The 25,814-nt window shown below is 38.3% G+C and overlaps 1 protein-coding gene across 1 annotated transcript in view; it reads right to left on the minus strand.

The window, feature by feature from the left end:
• Nucleotides 1–25,814, minus strand: part of CDCP2 (CUB domain containing protein 2) — an 87,576-nt gene that overhangs the window by 16,331 nt on the left and 45,431 nt on the right. Inside the window, exon 4 of the mRNA XM_044084859.1 lies at nt 13,017–13,370. Coding sequence (XP_043940794.1) covers nt 13,017–13,370 — 354 coding nt within the window. The remainder of the gene's footprint in view (nt 1–13,016; nt 13,371–25,814) is intronic.

Consider the following 25,814-nt stretch of genomic DNA (forward strand, 5'->3'; position numbering starts at 1 on the left):
AATATCTAAAGTAGTACTTGCTTTAATCTAATTTGGTGGTCTGTTCCATGCATCAGCTACTCTGTCAGAAAACCAATTGATATACTTCTCATTCCTATAGAACCTTCTACATAGGTTATCTGATGATTCTCTGGTACTTTTTGATAACCCCAAACATTCCCACAGGTAGTTGATGATGAGTATTTCACTTGAATGAAAGGCATCTACTGACACTTTATACTGTGCTATTCAACAGCTGTCACAGGACAAAGCATAAACAAATAAAATTCATATCAGTGATCTTACAAATGTTAGTACAGAGATCAGCCCTGATTAATAACTATACAAATTACACCTCCAAAAGACTGAAGGGAAAATGTCTGTCTGTAGATCACACTACAATCTGTATTAGACTGAATAAGTGGCAGAACAGACAGGATAAAATGGAACTTGCCAAAAGATCGGCAATGGTCTACCGTAGCATAAATTTAAATTATAGAAATGCCAAGAAATGCAACACAGAATGAAAAATCCAAAGAAATGCTAGGCACTTTCAGCAATAAATGTTTAAAGAGACCCTACGTGTTTATCTCAGATGACAAATATAGATATTGGTGAATGAAGGTTTTAAGTAAAGGTAGTGGATTCTGGAATGCACACAAACAGGAATCCACAATAGTAAGACAGAAATTACTGCTCCTCTGTTAAATTTATTTCCTATAAAAAATTGTTTTTGTTACAAACACCACCAATAAACATTAAACATTGTGAACATCACTTAAACAGTCTGATGAACATTATCTGCAACAACCCTTTAATCATGCTGGAACTTTTTATTTCTTTATTTATTTTCTTTTTTCTCACCAATAATTCATAATCCAGTGTTTCTAGATCTATAAAAATGTATCTAGAATGGTTAAAATTAAATAAAATCTTTTTGATAGCTTGTAGGTATAACTTTTCAGTGTGTTTATGAACATCTTCAAGATAGAAAAAAGGATAAAATGTTATTTATAAAACTATTTGCTTTGTGACAATTTCAGGAAATTCAAATATTTGTTCTGGACTACATAGACTGGAGAAATTGTAAGTGTGATGTAAACAACCTTTTAGAAATATGAGTTGTGGTGACAGTAAGACTTGTAGCAAACTTGCCTCCAGGGCTGAATGATATAGTGAACTCAAATGTATTTTAAAACCAAAGGTATCAAACTGTAATGTATATACAGGACTGTACTTTTATCTCAGTTTTATTTTCTAAAGTCATCTTTTAAATAAAGGAGAAAGAAATAAAAATATTTGTGGCTCCAGTGGTTCCTTGACAGAGTGTACTGTATTCAGCATGTTGGTTTGGGTACTCACAGTACAATACCAGTGGGTTTTGTTTGATTGCTGTTTGATGTTTGTTATTTGATAGTGAAGAGTTGTAAGGATGTATTCATTTATATAAATACAATTTATCTTAGAAGCAATAAGACATAACATCATTATAAACATGACATTTAAATGGAAAATCCAATATGTAACTGCTCATCCAACTATCTGAAACCTTGCTATCTTGACACCTTAACTGCAGAGAACTAATTTAATAATAACAAATTTGAATTGAGGTCCATACATGTGTACTACTAAAGTATATCATCAGTAGATTTGAACAAACTAATCATTTGATCCATCAGTATCTCAGCCAATAGAACTGTAAAGTTTTTTCATCTACATAATTGCAATTTACCTCAGAAAAAAATAACTTTTTATTAGACAACATTAATTTAAGCATAATAATCAGAGAATGAAAGGTAATAATATGGGAAGAAGCCAATAAGTAATTTGGATTGCAGGCTAATGATTGCCTTCCCTATCAGGGATTGATATCACAATGTAGACAAAGAGAAAGAAATATGGGGATCTAAGCAAAAGAGCAGCACTGGTAGAGTTTTAGTAGAATCCAGAACTGAAGCTACTGTTAAAAAGGGGGATAATTAGTAGAGTATATAAAATATTGGATTGTGTGAGGCTACCAGCCCAGCTAGCTGGAATTTTATAAATAATTCTATGTCATTTGTGAATATTAATATGCTCCATATGCTTGTCTTACAAATGTAAGAGAACTATATGTTATGTGGATATTAAACTACTGGTGCAGAAGTGTGTGTTGAATTGTATGTTATGTACTGAGCTTCAAAAATGTAACCACAGTGTACCCTACTGGAAAAGAACAGAAATGTATATACACTATAGTTGGGACAAACAGAGTTAACTTGCAAACCCTCAAGAAAATAAGTTGAAAAGTAAACAGTTTTATGACTGTGTTTCAGAAATAATTACTAGGTTTAAAATGTAAAGTATTTTTATTGCTCTGTGACTTCCTAGCAGCTGCACATCTGAGAGATAAGTATGTTTGACACAGAGGTGCTAAATTCTAAGTATCTGTTTAGCCTGGGAACTGGGGGCAGGTGATAAAGAGTGATGTCATTCAAAGCTGCCTCAGCAGTAATGTTCTGATATTAATTTAGGAACTCTCTCAGAGACTGTGCATTTTGTATTTGTCTTTGGACCTGGAAACATCCTCTCATCAGCAGTTGTCTTGCTAATAGCAAGTAACTAGTGAAAAGTATATTTTAGATATTGGTAGGAATATAGTAAAGATTAGTTCAGATGTTTTCTGTATTTATTTGAGACTGTCCTGCAATGTTGTTTTAAAATATTTCCTGTGATTCTGAACTCTGTAGTCATTGTGCTGCATTATTGAATATTGTCTTGTTCTTTTATTATTTATTATTAAATATATTTAAACCTTTTAATTGTGGCTGGTTTAGAGTACTTACATATGTATTTGATGACACTGTATAGGCCACTCTTAAATAGCCTTGCACGTCCTGGTCACACCTACCATTTGGATAATAGTAAGATTACACAGTAAGATTGGTCACCCATTGGAAAGGGCCTTAAAGTAGCTGATAAGGGGTTCTGGTGGCAGTGATAACTACCTTATGGTCTAGGCAGAAAGGGGCATAGCTAGTAAACCTGTGCCAGCCTTTCCCAGGTGTGTGTTTGTGTATAAATCAAATTTCAAATTGTGTGTGTGTGTGTCAGCTACTTGGCCTGGGACACAAAGCACTGGTTGGACAGAGAGAGTGCTGGGAGGACTTGGCTTGGAACCCTGGCTAAGGACTCAAACTCTATAGCTGTGCCAATGGGAAGTCTCATTGGGGATCGGGAGAAACCAGCCCCAGACTGACTGTGATCTCTGTGTGCTGTTAAGGGAAATTGTAGGTTAAGGGAAATTGTACTTTACTGTGTGTGTACTTGTCATCCTCCCAATGTGTACATCCTTCACTGGTGCTAGTGGTGAGGACTGGTACTGGGCGAGTGCAGGAACATCACATATGGTAACTATAGAAATAAGTCAGAGGAGTTTAGAAAGGACTGAGAAGATATATTGTATAAGCAATTCACAAAGAAACAATGAGGGATATATGTATAGCTCCCAAATATGCAACAAAGTCTAAAAGATTTAGGATCATTGCTTGGAAATGTTTGCATAGGTATTTTTATTCCCTAAGTAGCCTCCAAAGAATTTTCCTAAGGTAGATTGCTAATGTTGGAGGTATGATGGGGAAGAAAGAGGCAAATAGGAACATATTTTTTGGGAGTGTAATGAGTTGGCAGACTTTAAAAATTCCCTGCAGATTAATCTAACAGAAATACTGGGAAAGTAAACTGGTGTAACTAAAGAAATTATTTTTTTGAGCTATGATATAGAATCAAAATTACCTAGACATAGAAAGGTTGTGTTGAGTTTAATTCTGGTGGCTGCCAAAAACAAATTATTAGAAAATGGAACTCAAAGTCTAAATCAACTGTATTAGAAGTGTGATGTAAATAGTTTCTTCAAGCTCTGACTTCAGGGTTGAATTGTTTTTCTTTAACCATTTGTAGCTCAACACCAAATATGCCTACTAATGTTTTAGCCTTATTCTCCATTTGTAACTTTATAGTGTCATCAGTGCATTGATTTAAGGCAGCCATTGCCTCAACATCTCTCTCTTTGATTTTGGCAATAAAATTAACACTCACTTTTTCAATTTATAAGACATCAACTGTTCCCAAGGCATCCTATCAGACACATCTGTTTGCAAATCATCTAAGACATCTTTCATTGACACCATAGCTTTATTTCCATTTGCCATGTGGTCACTGGTTAGGTCCAACAACTTTGATAATTCAAGGACTTTTCTTCCTTTTTCCCCAGTTTAATCAATGCCATTACTTAATCAATAAGCTTCAATATTCACTTTTACTAATTTCCTGTGATGGATTACATGGACAATAATGAGCCATATGGGAGTAAGCAAGGAGAGTGGACAGGTAAATTGGCAGCAAATTGAAGAGGGAGCATTGCACAAATATATGGGTCAGCCAAGGACCATTATGTTCAAGCAGTCATGCATGTGTGTGTGTACATAAAATCATGTACACAGAAACATACACACATACACATTGGCCAATGTGTAACCCACAGGTGTACACGTGTTGTCATAGACCCATGAGTGAGGCAATGGTTGTAAAAGATCATTACCCAGATAGCTGAAGTGTTACTTTAGGCCCTCAACACATACACATATGGTCTGGACACCCAGCTGAAGGTAAACAGACAAGCAGGACAAGTTATTCCAGAACCATCTGGGCAGTAGATAGCCATAACAAGACTGTAGTATTTGTGTAGAAGTGTAAACAATATGAGGTTCCATGCCACTGCTAAGGCATGGGACATTTATATATACGTGTTTGCCACAGGAGATGAATCATTCCCACAGAAGTGACTTACAGTGGGGGAAGAGTTCCATTTATCCCTGACTGGGGAAGTTGAGTAGACCATTATCCCTGGTGGTGACTTTGATGGTAGAGCTAGGCTTGGAATGACTGACCAAGTATCTGTATGGGATGTAACAGGTTAGTAATAGCAGGTACATACCATGTCCTACAGTGACCTGCATGTGAAGGGGTGTATTCAACAAAACACCTCTGCATATATCTTTGCCAGGTGCATACAAGCTGCAATTTGTACATCCTGCATCACCAAGTAGATATGTTCCCATATGATATTCAGTGATTGTGTAATGTGCCAGTATGTCCACCACATGCTGAGGAGTCTGAGGTATACATGCCACTGCTGCCACAGGTATGTGAATGTTACACTTTTTGTAGGTTCCACTGATTTAGAATCTAGCACAAGAGGATGGAACATGTCTGATGTCAATAGGATTCCTATAACTGACAAGGAGTATAATGCGGATATGACACAGTCAGATGATACAGCGGCACTGTCAACAATGCTAATGTTAAAGGGCTCACACACATCCCCAGTGTGTGATGTGACACTGGAGGGGAAGGCTGTACTTCCAGTCTCACCATTGTTTAATGCTGGACATCCTGTAAGTGTGACCCCACTCAGGCTACACAGATGGAATCTGTTAGACTCATTGCCTCTGACTTGTGTGCACATACTCTAGAGGAGAGGTGTGTTAGTGGGGTGTCACCACCACAGCTCCAGGTCTTTTCAGAGCACAGGTGCAACACTTAGCATCAGTCAGTGGATGTGCAGGTCAGGGATCTAGGAGAAGACAGATGCTACACACATCATGGTGCAGTTACTGAATGCAATGCTTGCCCTCTATGATGACGTGTAACATCTGCATTATTCATGAGATGACCTTCAGTGCTTACACAGTAACATGGTGTACAAAGACAAGGAGCATACAGTGCTGTTCTGATCTCTAGTAGCTCACACAGAATCTATGGTTGAGTCCAGAAAACAAATTGCAACCATCCCCAGTTCTACCTCTGGCAGCCATGCTGGCTGTAGCTGTGGTAAGGTCCAGATGCAAGGGGGAATAGCCACAGTCCTAACCAGATATAGTAGTCCATGAACTAAAGACAAAAGTAGCATTGATCATTAACATTGCTACATCCAGTGATTACAGTATCTTATGTACAGAGAGACACAAAGTCATAAACTACCAGGATTTGCAGACAGAAATGAGGGCAATGTGGAAGAAGGATACCCAGACAATTCCAATAGTAGTAGAACCAATGGGTCTCACAAAAAATAATTCACACTCATATTTAGATATACTACCTATACATGTAACTCCATATGAACTGCAGAAGGAGTTAATTCTAGGCACATTGCAGGTGCTGTGAAGAGCAATTTTGGCTAAAATCAAGACTGAAACAATACTAATTTCATGAACTTTAATCGTACTTTGATTTAGGAATAGTCTGCATTTTGTCATGGGATTAGAAACCCAAAAGAACTGGAGAAATTAAAAAAGTAGAACCATAATGTCTTGAACCATCTCCAGAGGTAAAACCCATTCAGAGTGAAAAGTGTCGAGCTCCATGTCAATAAAGACTATCCAATGAGCAAGAATCAGAAAGGGTTTCCTTCAATTTATAGTTACAGCACTGTGACAACACTGTGCCATGTGACAATCACAGCAGGGATGAGTCCTTAGATATGACTACCAGAAGCTTGTGATTCAGTTATGGAAATGCAAGGAAAGCTTTATTCTAACCATATCTTATATCCTGTTAAATAATTTAGGTGCTGAAGAAAGCCCAAGTGGCAATACTTTGCACTGAATATGGTATACCCTCAAAATAAACTGGAAGAATATGTTGTATGGACCCAAAATGCAACATAATGGTATATGAAGGTACCCAGTAACACCATCCAAGCACTTTGCAGAAGCAAGTGGTATGGACTGTTTTAGGTTGGCCATACAAAATCAGATGTAATGAATGTGCTGTTTGCCATCACAGAGTAACAGAAAGGACAGAAATAATTTAACCCCTCTGGGTCAGGAACAGGTGTGAATAAATTCCCACCTATCCTACAAAAGTAGGACAGTATCTTGATATGTACTTATCTGATAATGGAGCTCTTTCTGGGGGAAACAGTCAGTTCCAAAATACAACCAGGAAAGGAAAAATGCTGTGTAGTACCTATTGATCCTTTGTGATAATTCTTTATTGATCCTTTGTGATAATTCTTTACACAAGGGGAGACTACGAGAACAAACTCCCATGTATCCCACACTGGATTCAGAGCTGTACTATCTTGTGTGATAAGTCTCCTGAGTGACATATGTGGCAACAAATGTGGCAAGAGGCAAGACTGCATTATATTTAAGGGCCTGTCTATGGTGAAAAAGAGGCTTCTTCCTCATTTGCAGATGGTTAGGCTTAGAATATAAGAAAGAATTAGTAGGGGAGGAGGCCAAAAGGGCTATCCACATGTGTGAGGCTCTAATTGCCCATCAGGAAGCCATTAGTAAGGCCTTTATTAGGTTGGTTGAGTAGTTTATTCCCAGGAAATGGGCATCTACTACTTTGTTCTTGAGCGGAAAACCTTATATGTGCCACCTTGTGCAGGCCACACCTGAGTCTGTGGCCCTAGCTAGAGCATCTGCACTACCCAAATTACAGAGGGAAGCACAATATTCCATGCAGAAGCCATACACAGAGTATCAAGAAGGTCTTCCTTGAGTACAAACTCATGGAGGTTTTCAAGCATCTTCAGATGCATCCTGCTGAAGGACTGTAAAAAGGAACCGGTGAGATGAATAGCTTTGAGCCATATGACCTAAGAGAGTAAACGCTTTGGCACACCTATCCAAAACCCTACAATCATTCTTAGGTAGCAAGATGGCAAAATACAGAGCTTTTTAAGAAATATATTGGGGAAAAAAGATTCAGAGCAGTATTTGCTAAGCCTATTTGAATGAAAGTTTGTAAAGGGAATCCACTTTACTGGGAAGTACACGGCCAGAGTTAGTATGAGTCCAACCTTCTTAAGCAGCATCCTTAATCACAATCTCTAAAGAAAGGGGACTCCCCAAGGCTTCTTAGACTTCTTCCCAAAAAACTTTACAAGGTGTTTGTGGTGAGAGGCTGTGGTGGGTTGAGGCTAGTGAAAGCTGTTCCTCATAAACTTCAGGACCTCCTTTATATAAAGGGTCATCAAATGGCAATATGGGTGTTGGTGGTGTCTTTAGCATTGTCTGTCTTGGATACAATGGCTTCAGGCTGCTCCAACTCATAATAGAAGAATGAGTACTCAGGAATGCTACATTCATCACTACCCATGGAGACCAAGATTGGAGTAGCTAGGGTGGGGTAAAGTGGGAGCAAAATGTTAGGGGACATGCTCAGCAGATCCAAATCTGTCTTCAGTGGATACCAGCATTTAATACCAGTGTTGCATTTGCAGTCAGAACTGTAGCACTCTGTTGTGTGTCAACCACTTGCTATAAATGTAGCAAGCAGTCTGTTATAGTTTAAGAGGAGAAAGGTTTTTTTTTATGATCCTCAAGTATGAGATGAGAGGAGCTTTTTCTGACTTTTTAGCTTAAAGTTGAGAGGGGGCAGATTGTGGAATGGCACTTGGTGTGAAAATAGCCAGGTAACCTCTGAGCAAGATTCACACAGTATCACCTGAAAATGAAAGTATGACTGACTGGCACTAAGTGTGGTAAAGAAGATAAAGGATTTTTTTTTTTATCCTCAACTTAAAGTTGAGGGGGGACCAGACTATGGAACAGCCCTGGGCACTAGAAAAGCTACCTATAGCTCTGAGGCATTGGATTATGTGCTAGCTGATGGTGCCATATGCTGGGAGGATGCCAGCACCAGGCCAAGTGTGGGCTTCAGACCAAATTTCATAATGATGCAGTTCTATTCCCATAAGTCACACTCCACATAGATGTCAAACATGTGACTGATATCTAGCTGCTAAAAGACAGATTTCATATGGGATGATCCAGTGAACCCTCCTCAACCACAGTTAATCCTGCTGCACTTGATGTACGCTCCAGGAGGAGAGTCCACAGTCCTGAGAACCACCAGTCTGTGACTGAGTGACTTTAGTGACTGCTCCCTTAGATCAGGATGATCAGTCTTGGACTCCAGTGTTCAACCAAGGGATGATCATCACAAAACCCTGTAATGCATCCCAAAGACTGGAAGCCAGAGGCATCCCTCCATCAGCCTCTTCCTCCTTCAGCAAGGTAAATAATGGTTGGGAGTTCAAAGCATTGCAAATGGAGGCAAACCTGACCATCTTTATGGAAAGAGGGGGCAGCAGAACATAACTTACTTCTAGGATGGTCAGGCATCAGCTTTTTCTCCATGGGCTTTTCTTGTGGTAATGCTATGATTTAACTCAGGGACTGCTCTAGAAGTACCTTCTGTCAATCTCTTCATGAAGAGCTTACAAAGGCTGTCATGTTATTTTAATGTGGAATAAGACAAGCACTTCACTTATCACTTCATCTTTGAGTTGCTCGACTGTACCTTGGCTTCTTTCTGTATTTGTTAATATTGTGCTTCTCCCCAAGACAGTAAAAGCAATGGCAATGTGGGTCTTGGATGACAATTTGAAGACGATGCAAGCACTTCATATGCTGTTGTTTCAAACAAGTGAAGAAAGCACTTTACCAAATAAAGCAAGAATCTAGTTGCAAACTGTATGAGCAGTAAAATAGAAATGGAGGCTCAATTGACATGTATGCTTATATAGCTGGTTAGTTACTTCCCCGTGTACATCAAGGATATGGAGTCCTCTTTCATCAGTTGAACTTTCATTAAAAACTTGTCCCAAGTAAAATGAGTGTAAGCCCCCATCATCATTAAACCAAATATAATCAACTCTTTGGTCACAATATTTTTCAGGAAATGGAACAAATTTAAAGAAATACTGCATTAGTCAAACGGGACTCAGTAATACAAATAACATTTTTTATAAAAATACCAGATTGTGTTTGATGGAAAAAACACTGCTGACTAAAAACCTACTGTGGAGCACCATTGCTGTCAGATATTAGTATCACCTTTTTGACAAAAAAAAAAAAACTTATAATATCTAACCAAAACATGAATGCTCAGAATATTTTTCTTTTGAGAGCATATCAGAATAGGTTGCACACCATGAATTAAGAAGTCAGTTGCATTTGCTGCATAAGGCCAGTAAAATGATAAGCATTTATAAATCATTTTTAGCATGTCATAGGTATACCTCAAGTAGCATATCTGCTGTCTGGGCTGCCAGTCTTGCTCTATTTGTACACCCCTCGAGCTGCCTTTCCTGCCACACCAAACATAACCACTCATTAGGCTTACTTTCTGTTTGCAGTGGGTAGTAAGCTTTCTTTGCATCATTCATAGGATATTGGGTACAGGATGGGATTGTAGATTGACATCCTTCTATACAGACCTTTTTCTGATAGATGTAGAACTATCCACCAACAACCAATTTGGTGAACATAGTCTAACCAATTATATAAAGCAAGAAGCATCACCAACTTAAATTACATTGGTTTAGACCTCCACAGAGGGCTCTGCATCCTTCATCCACAGCTTAATTAATAATCAAATATCATGTTGCTTCAGGTCAGAAAAAGTAAACTTTCCAAACAGAGAAATGCTTTCTAACATTAAATATAGTGTATCTGACATTAAGAACTTCATATGTTTGTCTGTAGCAGATTTATTTTTCAGTCGGTAGTGCTACTACCTCTCTTAACTCCCAGTGGGCTTTATAGTGTACCATAGAGAAGCATACACATACATCTGTGCACATATAACCTACTCTGGAATTATACGCAGCACACCTAATTTGATCTGATCTTTCAATTTCTCAAGCTAACAGTGGCATCAAGCAATCAGCATTCAAAGGCCCTCCATTGGTACCATCAGCCTTTTGATGAAGTACCTCTTAACCAGATGTACAACTATAATGCAGGCTGGTATCTAATCTAAAATAACTAAAGACACAACAGCTGCCCTGACTGTGCATACATTGTTGGCCAGTATGACTAATAATCATAAAACAGAGTAAAAACAAAACTAAATGTTCAAAATCCCCAGACTATTTGGATATAACATTATGTGGAATCTTCACACTTGGGCACGGTTGTAACTAAATTCAGGAGAAGCAGCATTTTTTTTTCTAAAAAAACATGTTTTCTGGTTTGTATGTAAAGTTACAAAGAGTAGCACATGATGATATATATATATATATATATATATATATATATATATATATATATATATATATATATATATATCATAGCATAGTGTGGTGAATAGAAAGTTAAATAATTAATGTTTATAGCAGTGTTATAAAGAGCTCATTGTACATAATCATGCTCAGGATTCATTAAGGTACCATAACATGTACACTGTCAGGTAGACATTGTGGTACCCCTTCGCGATTCATCAATGACCTTCAACACTGTGTTGCACAGTCCTCTATCATGAAGCCATGCAGTGTCATGTAGATCTGGCCCCATGGTCATACTGAATGCTAATGAGGTAATCCAGGGGATAAACATATGCTGATTACTCTTGTGCCCTCTCCCCAGAACTGCCTCCAGATAGGCATCTAAATGGCCAAGCAATTCAAGAAATCACTTGACCATGTGGATTAGCATGGCTGTCCCCACCATGTCATGGTACCAAACATGTCCAAGAGGCCATGTTTAACCATGTACCACAAGCATGGTACAGTGATTAGGGGTGGGAAATCCACAAGACCAGCATGAAATAAGTAAATAAAGTGCCATAATGGCATTGATAGCATAATGGGGATCCAGAAGTGAGTGGAACCACCACCAGGAATTACTCTTAAATGGAAGCTCCATAATGGCACCAAAGGCAGTACATCATGGATGGGGTGTGTAGATACATTCTCCACCAGGGCATAAGAGATACATACCATAATGGCACTTCAACTATTATGAATGTGAGGGAAAATGGGAGGGCAGCCAGGTTAGGGACAGGTATGGGGACTGTGGTGTTTGTGTTGTCTTTACTTGTATGTGTGGGAGGGTGAGTGGCGGGGAATACCACTATCTACGCGAGAAGCAGTTTATTCTCATGTTGTGATAGCAAATGTGATTCAGAGATGTACAAATTAGTTGATAATGAGAACTTACCTCAACATACAGTAGCTAACATGTCTGAATTGTAAGTAGGCACATCATGGGGGAACAGCTTTTTTAGCACAAGCCATAAGCTGATGCTAGCCCTAATGAATCCCCAGCCCTGTCTATATTAGTATTACACAGAGTTCATTCTAATCAGAGTTATGTTTCATTAATTGGATAATGTTTCTGTTAAGTTGCAGTAGTTTCTTTAAGAACAGAAAGATAGCTTGCTATATCAGTGAGAGTATTTCTTTAATAAATGAGTGAGAAAGATCTACCAGCAGAGAATGTTTCCCAGGAGTACAAGATTGAGTTTAAGACAAGGTTCTTGCTGTGCTTAAGCTGCAATACTTTGTTTTTGCTTGAACGAACCTTCATTTAATTTTGTTTATAATATATAATAAATGGAAAATTTTAATGAGATTGGTGATCTCAGCTGCTTCATTCTTCCACTATGTATATGCAATCCTATATGTGTTTAACTATTAACTCGGCTTCCCCAGTGGTACCTTGTTATCTTTCCTGAACTATATTTTCCTTGCACTGATTTGACTGTAAGACTGTAGTTTGTGTGATTACTTTCTTCACCCTTACAGAGTGTTTTTTTCCCATTTCTATGCAATTATGGTGTTAGAAAACTTAAGTAAGGGAGTATGCTGGCTGACATTCCCCACAAGGTACAGGAGGGGCTTATCCCCCTTCAAGATATAATGATAATTATGTTGTCTGCAAAGAAGGTTCAAAGAAGTTATTGTCAATCCTTTGGATCAATGAGTGTGCATATGTCTTGTTAGGAGTTGATTTCATACGTGAGTGTGTGTGTGTGTGTGTGTGTGTGTGTGTGTGTGTGTGTGTGTGTGTGTGTGTGTGTGCACTTGTATGCACATGAATACATGTCTGTGTACAAATTTTTAGCAATAGGTTTACAGACACACAGACACACAGCTAGTAAATATGACAAAAGTAAAATCATAAGAATTAATACTTTATGCAACCACTTTGATTTTATCTGGAAATTTACTTTTTCTCATGTCACTCACTGCTTACCTCCAATATATGCAACAGAAAAGCCTCTGCTTGCTAAATTCCGATCTGCACGTAGCACAAATAGAAGTGAATTCCCTTTGGAAAACAGAGGTGCTGGCATTTCTCTTCCACACCACGTTCCCAGTTTTGGGTCTTTTTCAGTATCACCATCAAAAACAGACACAAAGTCATATTCGCATTCATCAGACAAGCTGTTTCTGTCCTCCAAATCCAAGTCCAGAAAAACTGCCTTAATTCTGTACCCATGAGGAAGATGAACTGTCCATTGGCAATTGATGTTGTTAGGATATGTTCCTGGGTACTGAGGACTGGAGAAGTTCCCTTTGATATCTGTAAATACTTGCTGACATTCTCCTGATTTGACAAAAGGCAAATGATTAAAATAAAACAGCAGATTAAATGAGAATGTATATCTTGGAGCACATACGGAAATAAATAAGAGCACTAAACTCTGCAAAGTTGTAACATCAAAAATATGTGCCTTGCACAATTACTACTCTCTGAATTCTTCCTCACAATCATCCTGATAACCATGTTATACGTTTATGACTATTTCTAGTTCTTTCAGCTCAGAAAGTATTCTTTGATATGGCACCAAGTCAAAGGTATTGCTGAAGTCAATGCAAAATGCATAGACTGGAAGTTTTTCATTTAGTTCTGCTATTATCCAGTCATAGACGTACAGAAGGTTTGACTGGAACCTAGGTCTCAAACTCTTAGTGCAAGAAATTGGTACAATACCACAAATAATGGGGGGACAATTTTTAAATAGTACACATAAACTTAGAAATTTAATAGAATAACAGGTTTTTCATTAGGATGAGTTTTCTGAAGAATATGAAGTCTGAATCACAAATGTCTGTCATTATTTTCTGACTTCAATCCTCAATAATTTGCCAGAAAAACAAACAATATTTAGAAACAGACCAAAAATATGAGCACAAATCTGGACAGTTGAGAGGTATGACTGGAAATTCGTCTTGGCAGTAACATCATTATGGTTTGGGTACTAAAGCCTAGCCTTTCTCTCATGATACTGTGGGACACCCTCTCAAACACCATCATCCAATTAACTAGCATGCAATTACCTGAACTGGCATTGCTACCTTGCTTGAACAATGAGAAAACTGAAACTATTTTCTAGTCACTTAGTACTTTTGCACTGGAGAGATATATATTATTGTTTTCTCTGAGTGATTATGACAGGGTATGTGCTACGTTTTTAAATATTTTTTGTTGTTGTTGTTTTTTTTCTTCTTACGAGACCTGTATTATGTCCTTTTGTAGACTGACTACTTTCTTTTCTGTCTCCTCCTGCTCTTTTGGCCAAAATGTCTGGCTTTCACCTCCTTCTTCCTTATTTTTCTCCAGTCACATTATTCTTTTTCCCTTGTGAATACTGAGATCAACTTTTCATTTAATATTTCAGCAATGTACTTGTTCACTCTACTTTCCATTATATATTCTGTCAAATATTTGTGAATATCTTTCAAAGTGCTGTCTCAGAATCATATAGGTTCATAGCAATGTACTAGGTTAATGACCACTGGTTCCTTTATAAGCCTAGCCACGCAACCCAAATTGTATTGCATTAGTTATTGTGCCTTACAGGTTATTTTAAGGGGTGCATGTTAGTTAGGGCTGTCTCTGTCTATCAGAGACACAGGTGTCAGACCAGGTGTGAATTTCCAATTTCCCATGATACCTCTCAACCTCTTAGAGCAAGAAATCTGGACAAAGCCATTAATAATGGGGGAACAAAAGCCCCAAAATAGGGACACTTTTTAAATATTGCTCTTACAAACTTAGAAAATTGATTAATAGAATAACAGGTTTTGCATTAGAATGAATTTTCTGAATGATAGGAAGTCTGAAACTCAAATGTCTGCCATTATTTTTTTACTTTATTCCTCAATGATTTGGCAGTGGTTTGCCAGAAAGCCACAATTTTATGTTAAATGGACCAAAAATATGGAGCAAAAATCTGGACATTCTGTGAAAATCTGTACAGTTGAGAGATATGTTTCCCATACACTGGTACAGGCTGAGCTTGAATATCATTAGTGAAGGGTCTCACTTTGCATAGATGAGAAGCTTATACCAGAGAATGGGGATTCTCTGAGATACTTATGTGTCCCAACATGTCCTATTTAAGTTGCAGGCAAAGTTTAAATCCTTAGATCTTGTAGTTCTGGTGCTGCTCATTTTGTGGATATGCAAAAGGTCCAGCAGAGCAAGATCCAAGGATGCCTTGTATGCTATGCATAAATTGCTTATCAGCGATCTGTGGGAAACAGAGTATAGAAAAAGGACTCTGAGGCAAGCTGCATAGGACATTGTGTTTAGTGCCTGCATTCCTTTTGTGAGGAACTTCTGTGGATGTTCCAGTGGTTACATGTGCCTGGCCAGGTACATACAGAAAGGTGATGTTAGACCCAATGATGGGTCTGATGATGCCTAAGTACAGCGGCATGGTGACTTCCCTTGACCTAGATGCCATGCTTTTGCTTATAGTTTGAGTGACACAGAAAATTGTTCTTAAACTTTAGACATGTTGGTCAAAAGTCAGGTTACTATCTACATGAGTCCTCAAATACCTGACTACTGTATCTACTTTTAGGGGTGTGTCAATGAGGTAGCTTCCCTGGGTGGATAACTTGCCAAAAGGTACTATTTTGCATTTATTGACATTGAGTTTTAAGCTGCGGCTTTGGCACTGGTCATTTGTTTGTTAGACCTTCTTGTAAGATGTTGGTATCTTGGGGACTTTTTCTGATTGCTCCTAGCTTGCAATCATCTGTAAACTTGGTAAGCCAGAGGTCTTTGACATTCACCCTGATTTCCCAAAAGTAGATGCCGAAGAGGAGCGAACCCAGCACAGAGCCCTCAGGACTCCATTGGTGATCAGCTCTTTGTGGAGGTGGTCTTTCCAATCCTAGCTTCCTGGGCCCTGTCTGAGAGCTAGCTGGCTATCCAGGAGTTATTGACAGGTTGTTTGACCATTTGAATTCTCCCTAGTCTCATACTTATTTTTGCATCTCCATTGACAGCTGTTTCTACTGCACATTTCAATAGCCCCAAACAATTGTCTTTGTCCCTTGTTTCCATTCCTCTGTCGAAAGTGAAATGTGGTGGATCATGATCACTGCTCTCCAGTGAAGAGCTCAGGTCCTCAACATGAACCTCACCTAACCTGTGGAGAACTACTTTTAGGGAAATGTTTTCTCTGATGCCTTCTTGTGTCAGCTGAACAAAGTCTTTCAGAACTGACCAGTCTTCGGAAAAGAGAGTGAGATTTCTCATCACCACCACATTCCTTTTCTGCTCCTTGCTTCTGGGTTTGTCCGCCAGTTTGTTGTCTTTTTCTTCCCCTTGATGAGGCACAGTAGATGGTGCCCAACCATAAGTTCTCCTTACACCCAACCAGCAGTTTAACAATCTGCATTCCTATTTTCTTCAGCAACTTCATTCTGCCTTGGTCCCTTGTTTTGTCTTTCATATTGCACAAATCACTAACACTTCACAACCTTTTTTTTGCCAGTGCTGAGGATACAGTAACTTGGAGATGGCATAGATCATATTGCCTGCCCTTCTTTGGCTTAGTCTCATTTTCCAGTGAATCTCTTGCTCGCCCCATGCTCTTTCATGTCAGATCCATATTTACCATCCTACCTTTTCTACATTCCCTATTATTTATGTGCCTCACTCACCACTCAACCTCTTCACTCCAACAGGTCCTGTTCTCAGACTCCTTCCAGTCCTGCTGCCTCATGTAGTACCTCATTCTGACCCTGCCAACTGCCTCCCCCATACTCTCACTTTCCTATGTCTTCCAGTTCTTTCTGGTCTCTCACACCATCTTCTGGGGTTTCCGCATTTTACATTCCAAATTCCCTGTCCTCCTCTATGTTGTACAGCTTGACCCTCCCCACAAATACCTGAGCTATACCACCAGTCTACACCTGGAATACCTAACCCACATGTCCTTTCTTTTCTCTTCCAGCATAAACATATTGTACCATAAACAGTGCTGGCAAAATCAAATTTTGTAAGGCCTGAGGACTTGTCACTTAACTTACCATGTCACAATGTCCTTTCTTTGGCTGTTTAACTTTCTCTAATCTGCAACTGAAGGACTTTTTTTAAAATGCTTGCTACTTTTATTTTTTAACCAAGATAGTCCAACAAGGCTACTGGCTTCTTTACAGGGGAGACCCAAGGTAGTATTTATACCACTAGGGGATATTTAGCCAGGAAATCAGGAAACTTTCCCTGCTCTTTTCAATGGGTTCTATGGGATCTTTTACATCCACCTGAGCTACCACCCACTCAAATAGATGGTACCTTGGTTTAACATCTCATCCATAAGATGACACATTCAGGACTGCAACATTCCTTTAATGCAGTACCTGGAGTGGGAATAGAACCCACAGCCTTCTGGTCTTCCAACTCCAAAAGCAAGTTTGGTACCTGCTGTGCCACTGACAGTGACATTTAACTCCTTTAATGTTAACACTTTTAACTGATTGTGTTTATTGAATTTGTTCAAATATAGCCTATGTCTGTGGATGGAGCTATTTTACATAATTGTGGTTAGTGTTGGTACTAATTAAACGGACTTAATAGTTATTGCTTAACAATCTATTTTACTTCAGAAAACCTGTCAGCTTAAGAAATAATAAGGGCACCCAACATCTAAACATTTGTAGTCCATGCAAGTTTGAAAATGAAATTCAGTATGATCTCTGAGTAAACAAGAATACATATTTTTGAAAAGCAATAATAACAGTTTCAAAATCCATTCACATTTTCTAGTGTGAACTTTTGATATTATTTATTTTATTTCCAATAAATATGATGTGTTTTTAAATATAAAAACTATATGATGATATTCACCGAATCCTCCTCATGTGGGGGCTGTAACCCACCACACCACACCTCCGCTAATTATATATACCAACTCTAAGATCGCACTACAGTGGGGAAAGGGCAGATTTTCTTATCACTACGTTACTGTTAAGTGCGTAGTTCGAGATGTTTCCTGTATGTTGGCCAACTATGATCCTTCAAGGATAGTTTGTCCAATCATATGGCCTTTTACTGAATGGCACATTCTCTGATATGTGTTTGATGAATGGCTGTTCAGCGAATGTGCCATTCAATGGCTAAACATAGACCCAACTGGTATTATTGTATGAATTATGCATTGATATTAGAAGAGCATGCAAACATCACTTCCTCAGACCATACCAGACAAAGTGAACCCCAACACATTTCACTTAATCTCACAGTCAGACTGAACACGAGTAAAACACTTTCCCTTATTCCCAAGGCACAAGCTTTTTATAACATGTTATATTAAAGACCACTGGATTTTCCATGGTTTAGTTCACGTGATTTCTGGTGTACTAGCCTAGGTTGCAAGGGCAGGTATGCCAGGTACTGTGTCAATAAATTATAAGAGCTCCTCTGCATGTGTCCTTGCCATATTTGCGTGCATGCTTATAGCTTATGCATTTAGTTAAACATGTATTTTCATTACAAACCATAAGTTTGGTACTAGCAGCAAAACTGACTTGAAAATAAAGATTTACTCTTAGAATACATGTAGTCTTAGCCCTTTTTCCTCGAAGAATACTTTTTTAAAATACAGATCACATATGAGAACAGAACAGTTGAACACAGCACATACACACAGAAAAAGCACAACAGTACACAAAACACATTTTCAATAACTATGTACAATTGCATAACAATAGAAAATATAGAAACAGAAGATTCTGTAAAAGTCTAAATTTTATTAGAATTTTTGTGAATACAGTGATCTGTACAGCTAAATTGTAAAACAAGTCCATAAAATCTTAGCTGCAATGATAAAATCTAAGGAACCTATATATGGCAAAAAACTCTGCGCATCTAAGATTTATAATTTGAAGCAATGGATTCCATATCCACTTCCATTTGAAGTAATCTATATTTTTAGCTCATATGTCTTCAAATATTATGCTATGGTTTTAGAAAAAAAATATTTATATTAACATCTTTTAATGTGACAAATTGTATAGTTATATAAAAATATAGTAGTGCTAAAAAGTACTATTGATAAAATTATTTATTGTAGCCAAGATTAAATATACGCAAATCCCTAGCTGTCAAATTATATCTTCTTAGATCAAACATAAATGCCAATATATATTATATAATATTATATAACATTTTGTAACTTGTGTACAGAAAACAGTACCAGAATATATGCAACATGCCAGCATCTCCAGAACCACTACCCTTGTATACTGCACAGAAGACCAGAAAGTAGGTAGTCTATTTAGATGTGTAATATAAGCATTATTGAATATCATGTATTCAATATAATTTAATAACAGATATGTAACTCTGCAAATACTGCCATCACTTTTTACGCAAGTTATCAACATCTAAGGGGAATTTTTTAGAGAAACAAGTTCAGAGCATATGCAAAACATGACATGGGTCCATAAGAAAAATACTCGCTAATTTTTTATCCCAAAATGTAAGTAACTACCATAGTCTGTCTTTCATTTGGTGGGTGTTTCCTTGTAACTTAACAAATTTGCAAAATTCCATCTGTGGGAGCTAACCTCCCACAGATGGACACACAGCTACAGTGTCCTTGAAGCCTCCAACTACCGCATACATATTAATTGCTTATTGTAAAGGGTCTCCCTCTCATTTCTCCTGAACTCTTTCTTGTTCAATAATCTTTGCCCAGGGTCACCAAACCTTCCAAATTTATGCTAGTGCTTACTGTCTAAGGTCAACCTTCCTCCCACCTCTCAAATACATGTTCTGTACTTGTTGTTCAAGGTTACCTTAACAATCTTCAGAATTTATGTTGAGCAGGGACCTGAAGTTTCAATAAATCTGTGAAGAAAAACAAAAGCTCCTACTATCATTGATATTTCAATGTCTACATGGAAAAGTAAATCACATAGAACACTTATTGATCTCATGTCCAAAGAAGAAATGAAATGTAAGAAGGAGGTACCACAGGAAGATGGATCACCTTTTAACCCACACAGTCACATTAAAGCCCATCATTTTTAGGTTTCCCTACCTTTCCATCTGGCTAATTCATAGAATATGATAACCTCCATTTCTCTAACTCAACATATTCCCATACATATCTTCCTTTCAACTTCATGGTCTTATTTCCTTAGATTGCTGACCCAGACACACTGACTAACCTTGGCACATTCTCACACTGTCCATTACACATTTAAGTATCCCCACTCTACCATTTCATAGTTATTAATATGTCAAGGGATCTGATAAAGTTTCATATTATTAGGAGATTAAAGTGATTTTTTTTCCTTGGGAGAGGGTGGTTATAATCTAGGCCTTTAATCCAATGAATCTTTCTCCCTTTTCCCATTATGGTATCACAAATCAACAAGTAAATTATTCAGCACTATGAAGCATCATCCAATAAGAAGGCTTTGTGCAACCCATTGTGACAGGAGAACATGGTATCTTACCTTTAAATCAGCATGAGCATAGCTTTCCCAATTATGTTGCCAGAATCACATGGGACATGCTCCATCCAGTTCTTTTATTATATTTGCAGACTTCCTGCTTGGAGCACTGGGAGTAATGTGCTAGTTCATAACAGTCAGTTGTATTTTCTTAGAGCAAACAGCAGACTTTATTCATTTTTAGCCTATCGAAAGATGAGTTTTTTTTTCTATTAAGATTTTTAAATTTAAAAACAAATAAACAAATAGTACAGTGGTATTAACAATGTCAATCAACATGGACCACTCACAAACTAGCAGCTATCTTGAACTTGTTAGTTTTATAGCTAGCTGCAAAAGTACAATTATTACATTAAAGTCAACTGTGATCTGAAGATGTTCCACTGCTTTGGAAAAAAGTGCTCATCAATTCAATGTGTGTCAATGCTCTACTAAAGAATCAGTGGTGTAGCTCCTTTGTGGTTTTTTTTTATTTTAGTAGAATATGAAGATGTTGTTTTATATCTTTTCCCCCAAGGCCTACTGATCATGGTGTCTCTTAATCAGTCTGATCAATTTGATCATCCCTTGGTACATTAGAGGAAAAGGTGATTCTTCAGACTTACTCTAATCTATGCACCGGGGTAAGAGCACCTTAGAGGAGAGAGTCATCAGGCAGGCAACCATAGGGGGCATTTGGAGATGTACCAATATCCCCACATCCTCATAGTAGCTTGTGGAGTGGCAATTATACCAGCTCTGTGCATACACACTTCTGTGCATGCCCGTGCCAACTTTATTAGACTTTGCTTGGCATGTACACCCCTGAGGTTGTCCAGTTGAGGCTAGTTATTCATGCAGTAACACCTGGTGGAGGCTAGGTATTAGGATAGCAGTGAGTCCAGCTGCCTCCCTTCCCCAGGATTGGTGAGCCAGTGTCAGCTGCTCACTCCCACCCCAGCAGTTGACTCCTACAACATGAAGACCACTAATCGATGCCACGCATCCATGTTCCAATCAGGGCTTTATCCCTCTATGCTGTGTAATCAGCACTGATATTACTAAACTGACATATATAATCACACATCTTCCTTCTTGAGATATAATTTAAATTATGGTTTTTGATTGACTTTTATTCTGCAAAGCTATTCGATGACTCAGAAGGGGGTGGTAGGATATTGTCCATGATGTTCTCAGACAACATGCAGAAATATTGACCTTGTATGGAGTTACTATCAAGACATAGAAGAAACTCTTTGAAGAATTCCTGAGTCTGATGGACAGGTCACACTTTGAGGAGGCAGTGACAGAAGCAGGTGGTGGAACTGGATATATTTCCGTACACAAAGCCACTACAATGATTAAACAATTTTACTGTAGTAGGAAGGCTGCAGTTTGGCATTACCTGGGAACTCTGGGTTTGGCTTCTCATCCATCGGGATAGATTGGTCTAGTTTGCTCTTCTCAATGTCTGACCTTCAATCCCCATCCATCTTCCATAAAAAATTTGGACATCTAGCTCCTTCTGGCCATGTTGTAGAACACTGATTCATATTGGGACGTAATCTTTATCAATTGAATATCATGGAGTAAGCTACTGGTCATCATATTTTAACTATGTGGCTATTGGCTACAGGCTGTCAAGGTGGCCAGTATGTTAGAGTTAGGTCACATCTTCTCCAAGCATCGTATCCTGCGTCTACTGTATATTAACAAAAGGGTCAGTTCATATGAAAAGATGGCATGGGCACTATTAATCATTTTTTTTGCCAAATATACTTGCTTCTGTGAAAAGTTCCTAAAGGCTTGTTCATACTTTCAAAGTTCTTGTCAATAACATATATGTCTGTATCAGGATTCAGTATGTTCATCTCTGGGCTCAAACTTTTTCTTTTTTTTTTTTTTTTCAGAAGTACCACAGCAGGTATCTCACTATTTCTATGAGAAAACAAGAAATTGTATAGCTTCTTTTGATGTGTCTTTTTATCTGGGCTTTTATACCACTCTTTTTTGTGAAGGTCTTAGATTTTTCTAACATTAACTATAGGCCAATGCCACTCCCCATTTTCTCCAGTAATTCATTCCTTGAGTACTGTCTTCAGAACTGGAGTGGTTCCTGTAAAGTGTTAGACTGCATGAAGAACACACCATATCATTTATGCACAAGGAATGTGATGTCCATAGATGGGCCTGCAAAGTCTCTATATGTATTTGCTGTCATGGCACATTAGACCATTTACAGGAGTGCAGTGTTGCTGTTATTGAAATGCCCCATATTATCTGACATCCTACACATATGCAAGCCAAGTTTTCATTTCTTTGTCAGTTTTAGGTTATTATGTCTAACTTTCTGTTAAGGACTTAATTTTCACTGTTTGAAAGTACCCTCAATGACAGTTTCCAGCACGTGTTACTGCAATCCCTCAGGTATCACCATCATGGATCGACAAAGCATTTTGTTTCAGTTCTTCTATGCACTGAAAGCAGCCAATAGCTTATTACCATATTTAAAACATCACTTTAATATGAGTTCATATACTTAGGGCAGCACATGTTTATTGCTATTTCTATGCAAACTTTGACAATTGTGAGATGCAGTTTTGCCACTATGGATGTATAATATCTAATGAATCAACAGTAGTGCCCACTGCAGCTTCACATGCAGCAACCCCTGCAGCCTGTTAGCTTCATATATTGCCTTAGTCCATTTATATTCTGTATGTTAAAATCTGATTCCAAGAACAGGAACCAGTGCTGAAGTTTAGTTGCAGTCAGATGGGGAATTAATATTCTGGACCCGAAAAATGAAACTAATAGCAGGTTGTCAGTTATCACTGTGAAACTTCTTTCATATGTATGCATGTATGTATATATTTGTGGAACTTTCATACACCCATATAAGGATAAAAGTTTCTCAGCCTTAATTAAAGAACATGACAAAAATGATGAGCCTTTCCATGCAATCCTGGAACCTGTGAAATAAAATACCATAAAATGCCAAAAGTAAAAAAGCATAACATGATACCCATATATCTGTAAAGTGGTCAAAGTGATCCACAACTTCATCTGATGTGTTCATGCCCTCCTTCACCCTAAAGGCTCACTTAAAACAGTCTGAATTACTTCATGTTGATCCTTTCAGAAAATAAGCCTTCAATGAGTGTAACAATGTAGAGAAGGTCACAAGTTTATGGTCAGACTCCACTGGGACAGGAGATACCAGAACAGTAGGGAAAGAGGCATAGTTGTAAGAATCACGTCTAGAATACTGTGCCCTTTAATAGGTTTAATTACTAGCTGCTGAAGGTGAATTTTCGCTTATTAAGTCTAGGATTTTTTCTAGGTAGTTTGGTACACTGATGTTATTTTTTTTAACTTTATGATGTGAATAAAGATGTGTATTATCATTTTCTTCTTTTGCTAATCTTAGTTCATATTTTACTTCAATCTTTTTGATGAGAGCTTTTAGTTCCTTGGAAATCTTAACATAGTTTTTGATATGGGAAAATAGGGATTTGTTATAGGAATACAGAAGTTTTTTTCTCTTATTACAGAGCTTCTTTTGTAGTCATGGACCCTCAGTGTGGTATGTTCTTAAATTTCCCATTATATTTGATTCTAGTGGAGACAGCTGAATTAAAACTTACAACCCGTGGTGGTGGTGCTGCGGTAGCATTGTCGCCTCACAGTAAGACGCTGTCCGGTTTGATTCTCAGCTAGAGTGTCTTCTGCGTGGAGATATCCGTGAATGGGCGTACCTTCGTTGAAGGTTCTGTGTCAGGGCTGGTAACTTGACACGTAAAAATCAACTACCAATCATAAGTGGATTGGAGTTCCGCTGTGGCGACCCCTTACCGGGAAAAGCCGAAAGACACAAGGTGGGAATAAACTCTGGTGCATCACTGACAGATGAGACTGCAACAGGACTAGAGGTATTGCAAGCAAAATTCAAGAGTTAATCATAGAGATTGTTAGGTTTGTATGTATGAATCCTTTCATTCAGATATGTTAATTTCAGGGGTGTTTGAGACTTTAAAAAAAAATGACAAGTTTCTGGTCACATTTAACCAAAGATGAAGATGGCAAAGAAGTGGTGCATGTGGGGCTTTGTTGATTTGGATCAGGTCTAGAAATGTTATGCCCTCTAGTTGGCTGGCTTTCTGGCTGGCTTACTATTCGTTCTAGGAACTTTTCCTTTATTAAGTCTAGGAATCTTTGGGAATACCTGAATTTAGAGGTGTAGATATACCAGTTTATCAAAGTATAGATGAAATTTCCCATCGTATATGTATTTTTCATTATGAGTACTTTGCTGAGTATATTAAGGAATCTGTGCGAGCTTCATTTAAGGAGGTTGTATGTGTGTCTGGTTCATTTAAGAGGTTGTGTGTGTGTGTGTGTGTGTGTGTGTGTGTGTGTGTGTGCCCTGCATTTAAGGGGGTTTTGTGTGTGTGTGTGTGTGTGTGTGTGTGTGTGTGTGTGTGTGTGTGTGTGTGTGTGTGTGTATGTGTGCGCGCGCGCTTCATTTAAGAGGGTTGAGTGTGTGTGCTTCATTTGAGGGGATTGTCTGTGTGCTTCAATTAAGGGGGGTTGCATGTCTGTGCTTCATTTAAAGGGGTTGTGTGTGTATGCTTCATTTAATGGGGTTGTGTGCATGTGTGTGCTTCATTTAAAGTGTGTGTGTGTGTCTCTTTGTGTATGTGTGTTTCTGTTTCTGTTTGTGTACTTCATTAAAGGGAGTTTTGTGTGTGTGTGTGTGTGTGTGTGTGTGTGTGTGTGTGTGTGTGTGTGCGCGCGCGCTTCATTTAAGAGAGTTGTGTGGGTGTGTCTGTGTGTGTGCCTGTGTGTTTGTGTGTGTGTGCTTCACTTAAGGGGTTGTATGTGTGTATAGGTTCATAGGTTCATAGGTTCATACTAGGCTATCTGCCCTAGGGCATTTACAAGCCTAGCCAGAGTGTGTTTGGCTTTCGCCACCCCTTGGAATGAGTTTACTGTGCCCTTTTTAAGGTTGTGTTTACTGTGTCTCTGTCTAGTAGTGACACAGAAGTGATCCCCAGGGTAAACCTACGATCTCCTATCCACTCGTCAAGATTTTTCTTGAAGAGAGTCAGTGAGGGGCTCTGCTTAACATGGACTGGGATTCTATTCCAGAGTGAAGGGAACCTCTGGGTTATGAATCTGTCCCTCCAGCATGTCCTATTTATTTCTGTGCTGAGGTTCAAGTCACTCGATCGCGTAGCTCTAAGGGATTTGGATTTTCTGAGGTGGAGCTGGTCCATTAATTCAGGTTTGGACATGGCTTTGTACG

Source organism: Protopterus annectens, chromosome 10.part0 (genome assembly GCF_019279795.1).
Source record: "Protopterus annectens isolate FY-2018-M chromosome 10.part0, PAN1.0, whole genome shotgun sequence".
NCBI lineage: Eukaryota > Metazoa > Chordata > Ceratodontiformes > Protopteridae > Protopterus > Protopterus annectens.